Source organism: Petaurus breviceps, unplaced genomic scaffold (assembly GCF_028583685.1).
Source record: "Petaurus breviceps papuanus isolate PSGF00001 unplaced genomic scaffold, PetGlider_PUasm1.0 224, whole genome shotgun sequence".
Lineage (NCBI taxonomy): Eukaryota > Metazoa > Chordata > Mammalia > Diprotodontia > Petauridae > Petaurus > Petaurus breviceps.
Window position 1 is genome coordinate 7,989,865 of NW_027185887.1, and position 13,865 is coordinate 8,003,729.

General features: G+C 38.4%; 1 protein-coding gene across 3 annotated transcripts in view; it reads left to right on the forward strand.

Moving 5' to 3' along the window:
- NFATC1 (nuclear factor of activated T cells 1) overlaps positions 1-13,865 on the forward strand; it is a 212,402-nt gene that overhangs the window by 160,674 nt on the left and 37,863 nt on the right. For 2 of the 3 annotated variants that reach the window (XM_069095005.1, XM_069095006.1), the window contains exon 9: positions 212-901. In XM_069095005.1, the coding sequence (XP_068951106.1) occupies positions 212-901 (690 nt within the window). The remainder of the gene's footprint in view (positions 1-211; positions 902-13,865) is intronic. The other variant, XM_069095007.1, reaches the window with a different exon arrangement.

Genomic DNA, 13,865 nt, shown 5'->3' on the forward strand with positions numbered 1-13,865 from the left:
CTCTCTCTCTCTCTCTCTCTCTCTCTCTCTCTCTCTCTTTCTCTCTCCTCCCTCCCTCATTCTTTTTTATTGGGTGGGAGAATGAGGGAAAAGACACACAGAGACTTATTCAAAACATTGTTTGTTTTGCAAAGAGTATCCTAGCCACAAGCCAACTTGGTTGTACCAATATGCAACTCATGTTTATATAACTTTTTTTCTCTTTTAACAGTTCCAATTATAAAAACAGAACCCAATGATGACTATGAGCCTGCTCAAACCTGTGGACCAATGAACCAAGGATTAAACCCTCTCTCTAAGCCATACTACAGTCAGCAGATCATGATGCCTCCTGATCCTGGTTCTTGCCTTGTGGCTGGCTTCACTTCCTGTCAGCAGAGAAACACTGTGATGTCATCATCTCCCAACTCAAGCCCCAAGCTTCATGACCTTTCCTCTTCTGCTTACAACAAGTGCATCACGAATCCAGGCCACAGCCACCTAGGACTTCAACAGCCCGCTGGAGGTGTCCCCACTATCCAGGAAGTGCCAAGGTCTATAGTTGTACACCCAAGCTCTCCCGATCAATCATCTCACATCATGCTGCAGCCGCAGGTGAGTCAACATCTGAGCAGTAGCTGTTCCCTTGGTTACCAACAAACACTCTATCCCAACAGTCCCTCTTCTCCAGTTCCATCTGTTACCCAAGAGTCAACCTATTTGCAGTCCTGCAGTCCAACTCACTCATCCATAATGGGTCAACAGCAGCACCAACTGCCGAAAGTTCAAAGAAATGAATCTCCAACCAATCAGCCACTGTCATTGCCAGAGTTGCATGAGGACAGTAATCATAATTTGGCCCCTATTCCCGTAACGATCAAGCGAGAACCTGAGGAATTGGACCAGTTGTACCTGGACGATGGTAAGTCCTCCTCAGCTGTAGAGGCTTGCATTCCACCATGTTGCAGTATCAGTGAGTTTTTTTTTTTTTTAACCATACCAGAATTCTGGAAGGAGGAGTGTGTCCATTAACCGACTTGTGGAACTATGCACCAAGTTGCTCTGATAGTCTCCATATGAAAACTAGTTATTTTAGTTTCGTTTGCTGTAACAAAAAGATATTCTTTGCTATGAGTCACCATGGAGCTAGCCGCATGACCAACAATTACGTTGCAGTGAGCTTAACCACTTAGTCTTGGCTTATGCCTCTGCCAGTGAACTGCACACCTGTCTAACTGCTGGACCATCGTCCCAGTGGTAATGCATTAAAACTTAGAATGGCCAAATCTGCTGGCTGAAACAAAATATTAACTGCTGAACTTTAGCTAGGCAAGTTCCAATTAGGACTGAGACCTATCCATAAGCATGGCTTTTGGCCCAGTTCTTTAGCCCCTTGGCATTTAAAAAACTACATTTCATTTAGCGACTTTCTTGCAGCTATATAAAACAAAACCAAAAAAACCTCCACAACATTAAAATTCTGTGGTGAACTTGTCAGGACTTGGCTACCAAAGATTTATTACGTGAATGGAATGAAGGCATAATAAGAAATATGATTATACAGTCTTTCTGAGCTATGATTTAGTACTCACCACTGAGTATCCCTGTAGTACTCTTAACCACCCCTTCAATTCAATATGTAAGATTCTTCATAATAGAAATCGAATTGAATGTCACATATGAAAGGTTATTTTAAAAGGGAGTTCTGTAACAACTGTAAACAAACTAATTGGTGCCCAAGAACATCTGAATTTGATTGTTTTTCAAGGAAAATTACATCAGACTAATTCCTTGTGCCTCATTTTATTTTATTCTTTTTAGAAAGACTTTTTTTTTTCCTATTTGAAACAATGTGACACTGGATTTGAATGAAAACAGAAGCATTATTGACTTGTAATAACAGCATTGTCCTATTTGTTTCTGGGAATACTTTAATTGAGGTACTAATCAGTCACATGACCAAAAAGCCTGAGGTGTTTTGCTCATTAAGAGTCCAATTCATTAATGCTTTTATGTGACTTGCACAACTCTGCTACGGGTTGCTTGTGTGGGAGTCAGAGGGTTATTCATAAAGGAATAATTCCAGTTTATCTAGATGTGAATTGTTTCACAAACTAAAAACTAGTCACATCTGGAAAATGTAAACCCCTTTCTTCACCCTTCCATTGCTCCCTTACCTCTCTACCTCTTGCAAACCCCACCATCACCACACTGAAAAAGCAAAAACTCACACACCAGAATGAAATAGAAATCCCTCACAGGAGAAAGACAGCTTACACAATCCAGCCATTTGCATTGATTTCCTCCGCCAAAGAGTAAAAGTGTCTTTTAACTGCCCTTCCAGAAAAGTAGTCACTTGGATGATGATTTTTTTTCTTTATTTTCAGAAATTGTCCTCCTCCCTCCACGTAGCTACTTTTTTTGGAGGGGGGAGGGGCTATAGAGGACTCTATCAGGAGACAAGGTCTTTCTTGAATTGTTTTTTTCCATTAATAATGATAGAATCACACTCATCTATTAACATTCATCTCATCCACATCTTGTCCATTTTTCTCCATTTTGGAGGGACCCTGATTGAGGGCGGGGGTTTTGTAATCAAGACCTGGTATAGAGAGAAGCTAGCTATCCTTCACAAGAATTCAATCCAAGACCACAGCTTTATTCAATTCACCAAACATTTATTAAACACCAGCACTGTGCAGACCACAAATAGCCACTGACTTCAAGGAATTTCTATTCTACTGGCTGTTTTTTCTATTCTATTGGCACATGCACAGATAAGTAGACAAAATAAATTCAGGTGGGAGAGAGCATCAATGATTCAGAGGATCAAGATGACACTTGAACTGAGTCTTGGAAATGATTATTAATAGCTAGTATTTATATAGTGCTTTAAGGTTTACAGAGAGCTTTTACAATTATTTCATTTTATCCTCATGAAACCCTGGAGGCAGGTGCTGTTATTATACTGATTTTGGAGAAGGGAAACTGAGGCAGATAGAGATTTAAGCTGGTAAGTGTCTCAGGCTGGATTTGAACTCTTGTCTTCCTCACTTCTAATCCAGTACTCTATTCACTTTTCCACCTCACTGCCTTTATTTTAAAAGACCCCATGGTGCTTGACTTTGGCCAGTGAGTAAATGGATCACAATAGACATATGGTGCTTGTAAAGGAGATATGGACAAAACCACAAGTACCTAAATGTTTACTCATTCTTGTGAAAAATGGAGCCTGGTGAAATCTTTGCCCTACTAACTCCTAACTCCATAAGGTCAGTTTCATCAAATTTAATTTAATTTAATTTCATCAGTTAATTTCATCAAATTAACATATTTTGCCCCAAATCATATAATTTATTCTGAAAGGAACTAGTTGGATGACTTCTTTTATCATGTGAATTAAGTGTGCTTTTTATAAAGAATTTCTAATTAATGCTTCTATAATATCAGAGTTGAATTCCAATCCCATCCCAAGAAATACAGAAGACAAGTGATGATAACCTGAAGAGGAAGCCATGGGGAAGGTTAACACCCTACCTCCTGCCCACATTCTTTCCTTTCCCTCAGTTACACTTTGTTCCAATATCATGCTTAACAATTTTCTGGGAGTATATATTGTTTCTTACAAGTTGGTACGATAAAAGTGTTCTGATTTATATGTGAATATTCCATTTTTAGTTTATTTTTCATTCAACTTGTCCCACATAACTAGCTTCAGGCCTCACAAAAGTGAGTAGGGCTCAAAGTGGCCATGTCAGGCATGACCCATTTGCCCATCCCTGTGGCAGACAATTCTCTTAGTACTTACTATACCTGACATCTCAGTGAAACTGAGCTTTGCCATAGGCAAGAGACCTTGGCTTTCATCATAAACTTATTCTTCTTGTCTTTTCCCATAGGGCTTGATTTTTATGAAATGCTAGATTTGCAATTTGATGCTAGTCAGCTTTAAGCTACCAAGCATGTGGGTATAAATTTCCTGTCCAAATCCCAGAAAAGATGATCTGCCTTTTTCCATGGCATTTTCTGGTGACTTCTGGATTTTTCCCTGCAGGATATCAATGTCTGCAACCACTGGGAAGCATATGTGACTTTCTTGAAGCGTTTTTTTAAAATGGCATAGGAAAGCTGCCTTCAGGGAAGCATAGGGAAAGCCACCATTCAACTATTCTCTCATTCATTTATTTGTTCCCAAAATATTTATGCGGTGCCTGCTACGTAGAAAGAGCTGTGTGAGGCATTCCTTAGCCCTGCTCCACCCACATGGTACTGCCAGGGCATTGAGACACCTGGTGTCTAGTGTCCATTCTGCTATTAAGCTGTTGTGTGCAGGTCACTTTACCTGTCAGCCTCATTTTCCTCATCTGTAAAAAGAGGATGTTGAACAAGGGAAAGAATACTGGTCTTAGAGTCAGAGGACACGGGTTTGGATCCTGGCCCTGCTAATTTACTACTGATATGACCTCAGGCAAGTCATATAACCCTGTGGACCTCAGTTTCTTCACCTGTAAAGTCAAGAGGGTGGATTTTATGGCCACTCTAAATCCATGACATTAAGACCAGTGAATTTCAAAGGTCCCTTAGCCTTAGCATTCCATGATTCTAATTTCCTGCCGCTTTTAAGGCTACCCAGATGCTTGTGAGGTTGTTGTGATCGTACCTAGGTAGAGATTTTCACCGTCTTTTTGTGGAAAGGAGAACACAATTTGGTTGAATAACTCCCACAAATTTTAGTGGCCTCTGCATATCTGCCTCATCCCTCAGTATGTATTCTGGTGATGATTCTACAAGAGATCTTGTATACGTTATTTGCAACACTGATTTGAAGACCAAGAAATGGCATTCAGCTTGTGCCAAGGAGTTAAAAAGGAAAACCACTGAAACTTCATCAATTTTTCCAATATTTGAATTACCATATTGGTTCAACTACAGATTATATCCCTAAAATAAGAGCTCTTTAAAAGGGAAAAAAACATACACAGGGACATAAGTTTAGAAGGGGTTCTTAACCATTTTTTATATCCTGGACCCCTGTGGCATTCTGGTGAAGTCAATGGAACCCTTCTCAGAATAATACCTTTAAGTGGCATAAAATAAAATATGTAAGACTACAAAGGAATAATAGGATTTAGTTTGATAATAGAGATATTTAAAAAATTTAAACACAAGTTGTATCAATATAAAGTTATATATAAAGTTAATATAAATCATTCAGGTTTTGAAGAGGAAAAAGTGTGGCATATATTCAGAATAATATGATATCTTATCTATAGGTCTAGGATAATAGCTTTAGAGTTGAAATAGACCTTAGCAGTCAAAGGATTTACATGAGCAGTAGGATTTGTAGGATCATTGATCACTAGGTGGAAAGGAACTTTAAGGTCTCCTAATCCAACCCTCTCATTTTATGGATGAGGAAATTGAGGCCCAGTGAGTTAAAATGACTTGCCCAAGGTCACACAGGTAGGTAAATGGCAAAATCTGGATTCAAACCCAAGTTATTTGACTCCAAATTCAATGGTATTTCCATTGTGCCACAGTACCTCTTAAACGTTACTGTCTCCATTTATGTCCAGAGAATACAGATTTGATCTCCAAGTCTCTTAAGACTCTGTCCATTGCTCGTTTTCTCTCTCTCCTGTACTCCTCCTTGTGGATATGTGGATTTTTTATTTTCTGAGGATAAAGAAATGGAAATCAAGGATAAGCCCAATGAAGTTTAGTTCATGGTCTTGCAGATATTTCTTTCCCTTTTAAATTGTTTTTAACCTTGAATTATATCTCCCCATTTCCATTAGCTTTTAAATAAGTCTCAACCTACTTATAAAGACAAGTCTTTTTTTTGTTGTTTTTCTTTTTTTTTTTTTCAGTTTTAGTCTATGAGATAGATTAAGGTGCTATTTGTTCCTTTTGGTCTGGATCAGGCCAAATATTCTAAAGACCTCCCTAAAAAGCAGTTAACAGAGTTATGTAAATATCCTGTTTATAAAAATATATCTACGTATAGGCAAATACACCATATTTGATGTTTCACCACTGTGTCAGCCATATTTAGCTGAAACCTCAAAAATAAAAACCTTAACGAGATGAGAAGTAAATGTTTGTTTTAAATGCTTCTTTGGAAAATAAGCAATATTTCTTATCCTCCTGTGTGGACAAAAAGTCTACTCCAGAGTTTGAAAATAGAGTTGTATTTGTATACACTGTGAAAAAAAAGTCCTTTCTAAGTTAAAGTCCTGACATGGACACTGAAATGCATCAGCATGAGGTGCCAAGCACCCTTATGGCACACCAGGTTTCTAGATGACAAAATAGTGGTTCGAAGTTGTCCATGAGACCTGAGGCTCCTGGCCAAGAAACTTAAATAGGGAGAGAAGAATAATATTAATTATGATGATTTATCTAACACTTTAACGATCACAAGTACTTTACCAATATGTTCTCATCTTATCCTTACAACAACCCCGTAGGTTAAATACTGTTGTTATCCCTGTCTTACAGATAAGAGAACTGAGGCTCAGAGAGATTAAGATATCTGTCCAGATCACACAGCTAGTTAGGAGGCAGGAGTCAAAGCCCAGCCTTCCTGACTTTTCAGTTTGGTACTTATCTCTCCACACCACAGTAGTGCAAAGTAAGGAATGAACCACTTTTCCTAAAGAGTTAAATAAGGATTCTTAACCATCCTTAGAGGCAATCCAGGTGAAAGTGAAGAACTTCACACATCTTTTCTAAGTGATTGTACTATATAAATTGCCCATTCCCAGTAAAAAAAATATCCTTTAGTCTCTCATGAGGAAAGCAGATTATAATGTTCATTTCTCTCCCTAAGCCATTACCAAGTGGCTAATGGCTACACCATTTGTTTAGTCATTTAGTATATTAGGCTTGTCTAACAGCATCTTGAAATATAGTAAATTCAACAGGGGCATTAAAAAAGCATTTCCCCTTCTAATGAGTATTGAAAAGGGCAACCTGTTACCTTTTCAACTGAGTATTTACAATACAGGGACATCAACCTAGTAGAAGAACTTACTGTCCCAGTCCTTCATTCAAGGTTGATATTTTCAGGCAACTCCCAATTTTTGAATGCTTTGGGCTCTGCATATTTGTTTTTAGATAGTAGATTAGAACTCAATTCATTTCCCCATATGAACAAATTGTTAGAGTATGTTTCTAGAGTAAAATTATAATATAAAATGGATAAATTATGTTTCCCAAAAGCTTCCTTAAAATGTAATAAATTGAAATAGATTAATGGAAGCCTAGAGCCCTGAGATCCCCTGAATTCTGTGTCTCATTCCATCCCACAAGTTCCAGGAAATTAGGCAGAGTCTCAAAGAGCCAGGGCAGCTTCTATAGAAGTATGGAGAGGACACCAGTCTGAGGAGATGGGGAAGAGAGAGCAGAAGGGCAGGTATAGGAAGGGATGTGGGGAGAATTCCTATGTATAGTTATTTCCCTTATGATTACAAGTCAGGGACTACATATTTTAGGAGCTTACTAGAGTCTTTTACTTACTGTCCTCATTAGAGTCCTCCTGCCCACCCCCACACATATACATCCCAGATTTCAGAGAAATGGTAAGCATACTACACGTCCTACAGTTCTACAGAGCAAGTCAGCCCAGGGGGAAAAACTATTGAGAATAAAATCCTGAAGATGAAAGGAAAAATAATTTTGATGAGAAAAAGGGAGAGACTGATGTGGACACATAGTGAATTGACCACCAGCTAGTTTTTTTTTTTTTTAATGTACGGAAGATGAAAGTAGGGCTAATTAACAGATGATGAATACAATATAACATTCTTTACAAGAATGAAGTCAGGAGTGCCAAACCTCAGAATGAACTGAGACTTGCAAAGAGAGCTAAAGAAAACAAAAAGTGATTTTCAGTAGTTAATTCAGAGAATTATCAGAGACAGGCTGGGACTACTACATAGGGAGGTGCTATAATTATAACAATGTCATAGAGAGAAAGCAGAGCTTCTCAATTCTAATTTTTCTCCTGCTTCTTAGCCAAGGAGAATGATCTTTAGAGTAGAGATGACAGAACAAAAATGACTAATAGCACATCAAAACCCAAGAAAAGTAGGAAAATAGAAAGCACCTAGATTTCCCTGATGAGTGCGACTCACCTGACACAGTTGAACGATATCATCAGAAAGAATTAGAAAATGTGATTGCTTTTCCACTGTCAGTGATTTTGAAAGACCATGGAGAAATGACTATAATTATATAAAGGAAGGCAACATTGAAAGACTTCAGAATTTGGGTGATGAATGACCATTTATGACTTTGGAGGACTTGATGGTAAAAGCAAGCCTTTCACCTAATAGTCATAGAATGAGGCATACATTTTTTTTTTTTAGACATGGTCAATATGTAGATTTATTTTGCTTAATTGTACTTATTTGTTATAACAAAGGGCTCTGTTTGGGAGAGTAGTTATGGGGAAGTGACAGTAATGGTAAAAAAAATCAATAAAACAGTTTTAAAGAGAGTAATTGTGGGGGCAGTTAGATGGCACAGTAAATAGAGAACTGATCCTGGAGTCAGGAGGACTTGAGTTCAAATCCAGCCTCAGACACTTGATACTTGAGCTTGGGCAAGTCACTTAACCCCCCAAAAAAGAGAAAAAAGAAAAAGAAAAAAGAAAAGGAAGATGAGAGTAATTGTGGAGAGAGTTACTTTAGGATTGAAAAAAGATAAATGTCCTGATTTTTTTTTTAAAGCAATCGGGGTTAAGTAACTTGCTCAAGGTTACACAGCCAGTTATTTCTGGGTGTGGTGCTAAGTATCTGAGCCTGGATTTGATCCCCAGGTCATCCTGACACTGGAGCCGGTGCTCTTACTCGCTGAGCCACCTGGCCGCCCCTTGTCCTGATTTTTTTAAAAAAGAAAAAAGAGAAGTGTTTGCAACTATAGGTTAGTGAACTTAGCTTTGATTCTTGTCAAAATTCTAGAATACATTATTCAAGTGATAAGGGAATATTTAGAATAGGAAGCAGTGCTCATGGAAGGCTAATATGACTTCAGCAAACACAGATCAAGCTAAATTAGCTAAATTTTTTTTTCAAATGAAACTTTTTTGAAAGGATGAATAGTCTGGTAGAACAAGAAAATACTGCAGATTCAGTTTACCTAGAATTTACCAAAATATTTGACAGAGTCAGTCTTTTCTTGTGGACAAGATGGAGAAACATTAGCACTGGTTGAATGGTCAGACCTAGAGCAGTCAAATAAGACTCCTTGTCAACTTGGAAAGGGGCCTTTGGTGGAAGGCCCCAGTTATTTCTGTATGATTGTGTTAGTTTTTTTTTTAAAGCAATTGGGGTTACATAACTTGCTCAAGGTTACATAGCCAGTTATTATTATTTTTGTGTGGGTGACGAGTATCGGAGGCCAGAAATGATCCCAGGTCTCCTGATACTGGGGCCAGTGCTCTTTACTCACTGCACTACCTGGCCTCCCCGATCATGTTAATTTTTATCAATGGCTTAGCTAATGGCATTGATTGCATGATTATCCAGTTTGCAGATGGCACAAATCTGAGATGGATAGCTAAAACACTGGATGACCAAGTTGACATTCAGAAAGATTTTGTTAGACTAGACTATTAGACCATATCTATTAAGATGAAATTTAATAAGGATAAATATGAAATCTTGCATTTGGGTTGTAAAAGTCAATTCCACAAATAAAAAATAATGACAGGCATACCTAGATGATTATCAGAAAAAAAGACCCGAGAATTTTATAAGAATGCCCAGATCATTGTCAGAAAAAAATATCTGAGAGTTTTAGTAGATTGCAAGCTAAAGATGAATCAACAGGGTGATACGGTAGCCAAAAAAGCCTAATTGATCTAAAGCTGCATAAAAGGGGACAAGTGTAAGGACAAGTATATATGATATTATATATTCAGTCCTGGGCACTATATCTTAGACAGAATAGTAATGATCTGGAAGGCATCCAGAAAAGAGGGGGAAGTGTTATCAACCAGGATGGTTAAAAGTCTTGAGATCTTGGCATATGAAGGAAGATCAGTTAAAGGAACTGGAAATGTTTACCCCAGAAAATGACAGAGAGAGACAGACAGAAAGATAGACAGACAGACAGACACACACACACCCACACAAAGAGAGAGAGAGAAGTTGCAAGGAGACAAAATTTAAACTTAGTATAATTACAGAAAAAATTCTTAACAATTAGAGTAATACAAAAGTAGAACGAGCTGCCTCAAGAGGAAGTAGATTCCCTTGAAGACCATTAGAGTCTTCAAGCAAAGACTAGATGACCACTTGTCAAGTATGTTTTAGAGGAAATCCTTGATCAAGTAATGATTGGACCTGACCCAGAGGTGTATTCGAGTTCTGAGCTTCTGAGTTTCTGTGATTCTGCAATAGAGTTTCTTGTAGGCTGGTGTGTGTAGTAGGTGACCTGGGGCTGTCCCACTTTTTGCTGTTGCCCTATTATGAAAATTCAGCTATCAAGTGCAAGAAAGCTTGATTAATGCTTACATACAAAAGTGGAGTTTTATAGAACATATACATTCCTGTCAGTTTAAGAAGAAGCAGAGCCTGAAGATTTGGAGACGAATAAGCTTGTAGTGTCTCTGGCCCAACCAAAAATGCCTCAGGTAAAGCTGATCTCATCATATGTTCAGCACTTTTTAGTTGGTGAAAGAGGATTAGTTGGGCAAATTAAACTTTGGGAGTGACAGGGTTATCTGAATGGAATCTCCAACATGGGGAGGCTTTACCTTCTCCATGGACTCCTTCAAATCCATCTAGAACATTCTCTAGATAGAACAGATTGCTAAACTTTTGGAGTTGCAACATCCTATTGTTATTTGTTTGATTTCTCAACACCTTCATCCTCCACCACCCCTCCTTCCTCAACCAAAATAAAAAATGAATTCTATGACTACTGTGACTGTATGTCCCAGATTTTCCAGGATAGTCCTGATTTCAAGACAGAAATGTGTGCTTTCAACAGGGACTGTCCTTTGTCAGATAGTGTATTCAAATTTGAGTTGTAAAAGACTAGATTTTTCCATGTAAGATTTTGGTTTGGTTTGTTTTTTATTTCTAATTAAGTGGAATAGAATTAATTTTATTCTGAGACTTTTTATGTTTCATACTTGTAATGTAATACCAAAAGAAGGCAACTTCCCAGGTTCAAAATACCAGCATAGGTGCTCTCTATTTTATTCAGTAACAAACCCAGAACAGAGAAGATCAAAACATGACATCATTCAAAATACAGCATTTACTAAGTGTGATTAAATAATCTCCAAGCACTACCCCACCCCAGGATCTTCCAATCATTCAATCAATTACAAAGTCTCTGTTCCAAATACTTCTCCACCCCTAGGCTATACCTTAATTAAGTCCACCACAAAGCCCCTCTTCTCAAATGGAGATTAGTTTCCAAACATAAGTAAAATACATTCATTTGCTCAACCATAGAACACAAAAAGGTCAAAAGTTCCCCACCCCTGGATCACAATTGAATCTACCCCAGAGTTACATCAAGTTTAAACACAGCACTTAATACCCAAATGGAGGTCTTTTCTTCATCTTGACACGAGGCAAGTTCTCAGCAATCTTAGTTCCTGGAGAGACAAGGCTTAGCAAGGCCATAAGATACATTGCCAGTCCCTTCATGAATTTATCCTCTGTCTGTAGAACAGCCCTAGAACCCCTGAACACATTAGCAAAGCCCTCTCCCAGGATTTCTGTAAACATACAACAAGAAAATCCTTCTTCAGGGCTTCTGAACCAACAGAAAGGCTCCCAGACCCCTGCAACAACAGTACTGTCCCTCACCAGTGGACAGTATTCATTCTGTCTGCAGGACAGTCTCCAGACCCCTGCAACAACAGTACTGTCCCTCACCAGTGGACAGTATTCACTCTCTGTCTGCAGGACAGTCTCAGGCCTTCTTAACCAAATGCCAGGTTCCAGGACTTCTTCAACAGGACAGTCTTTCACCAGTGGACAAATCTGGCAAAATAACATCAAAACAGACAGACAAAGTACCAGCAAAACAGCCATGTCTCCTCAGTCCTTGGCAGCTCAGGGGGCAGGTCTCAAAAGTCCAGGGCAATTCAAAGCGGCCACCAGCAATCCTCTTAGTCTCTCTCTCTCTCCACGAGGTGCTGCTTCCAAAAAAGATCTTCCGCCTCTCTCCAGTGTCTCTCCAAATCTACGTCACCAGCTCCTCCCACTTCAGGACTTTCTTTTCACATCAACAAGCCCATCCCACAGGTGGGATTAACAAACTCTGGGTTTTAATACAATCAATTTGAAAACCAAGCCAATACAGGGGAATCTTTAATTGCCATTACTATCACAATACTTCATCCTTTGAAATAATTGGGGACATCTAGGAGTATTCTAAAACTGGGGCTGAGCATTTGATATCTAGAATATAGGCAAAAATAAGCTTTTGGTAGGGGGCAAAATATGTAGACTTAACACATATCATGGAAAGATGTGCTTGCATATGTTTTTATCTACTTTAGTTCAACTTAAATTTACAGCATATCTAAAAAGGATATTCTTAGAAAAAGCCCAATGAAGCCAATCTTTTTAAAATTAAGACTGCAGTCCTCCTATTTTTATGTGAGTTTGGATATTAAAAATTGAAATAAATATCTTATCTTTGTGACCTTTTGATATAGAATTGGACTTAAATTTCAAAGTTTAGGTGAAAAGTGATGAAGTATATGATTAAAAGTATGAAAAGAAGGAAAACGATGTCATATCTGATGAGGAAAGGAAGGTATGAAATTCAGAAATTCACTTCACTTTCATGGACCTCAGTTTCCACCTCTTTGAAAAAGTAAGTAGCTTTGAAGAGTGGAGGGTAACTTGCACAGATGTACATATTCATAACTTGCATAGAGGTAAGAGAAGCCAGGATGAGAGAACCATCCAGTTTGTCTGAAATATAAATTGTATGAAAACTGCTAGAAGAGAGGTATGGCAAGTTGTTTGGAGCCTTAAATATGAGGCTAACATGGTTGTATTTTTTTCCATGGTAAGGGGAACTACAGTGTTGATTTTTGATTGGGGAGGGACATGGTCAAGATTCTGTTTGGTAGTAGCTGAAATGCAAGATTGGGGAGGAAAAAGACAAGTCAAGGAGATGAATTAGGAGTCTATTACAATAGTCTAGGAGGCCATAGCAATGCCAATAGATGATCAGGGCCTGAACTCAGGCAGTGGTTGTGTGAATAGAGAAGAAAGGACATATGTAAAAAATGTTATGGAAGTAAAATTGACAAGAATTGGCAATGAAGTGGATGTGGGAGGGACTGAAAGAGAGGGGATAGTCAAAAATGATCACGAGGTTTCAAGCCACATATACATATGTAAGTGTTTTATATACACACACACACACAAATGTGTATGTATACACACACACATATATATATACATGCACACAATATATATTGTTTGCATCAAGGTGCTAGTTAAAGCTATGGGAATAAATTAATGCTAATGGAGACAGCATGGAGAGAAAAGAGGTACAAGGACAAAGGTTTTGGGAGGACACAACAGGGCACCTGAATGAAGATATGTAGAGAAGGAGAATGAGAAAGAATAAAAGGAAAGCAAGGTAGGAGTAATGTAATGAAAGCCAAAGACATTTTTAAGGCAGAAGGATCAAGGGAAGCTTTCCTTTCCTTTTTCCTTCCCTTCCCTTCCCTTCCCTTCCCTTCCCTTCCCTTCCCTTCCCTTTCCTTTCCCTTTCCTTTTCCTTTCCTTTCCTTTTCCTTTCCTTTTTCTTTCCTTCCCCTTTCCTTTCCCTTTCCCCTTTCCTTTCCCTTTCCCCTTTCCTTTCCTTTCCCCTTTCCTTTCCTTTCCCCTTTC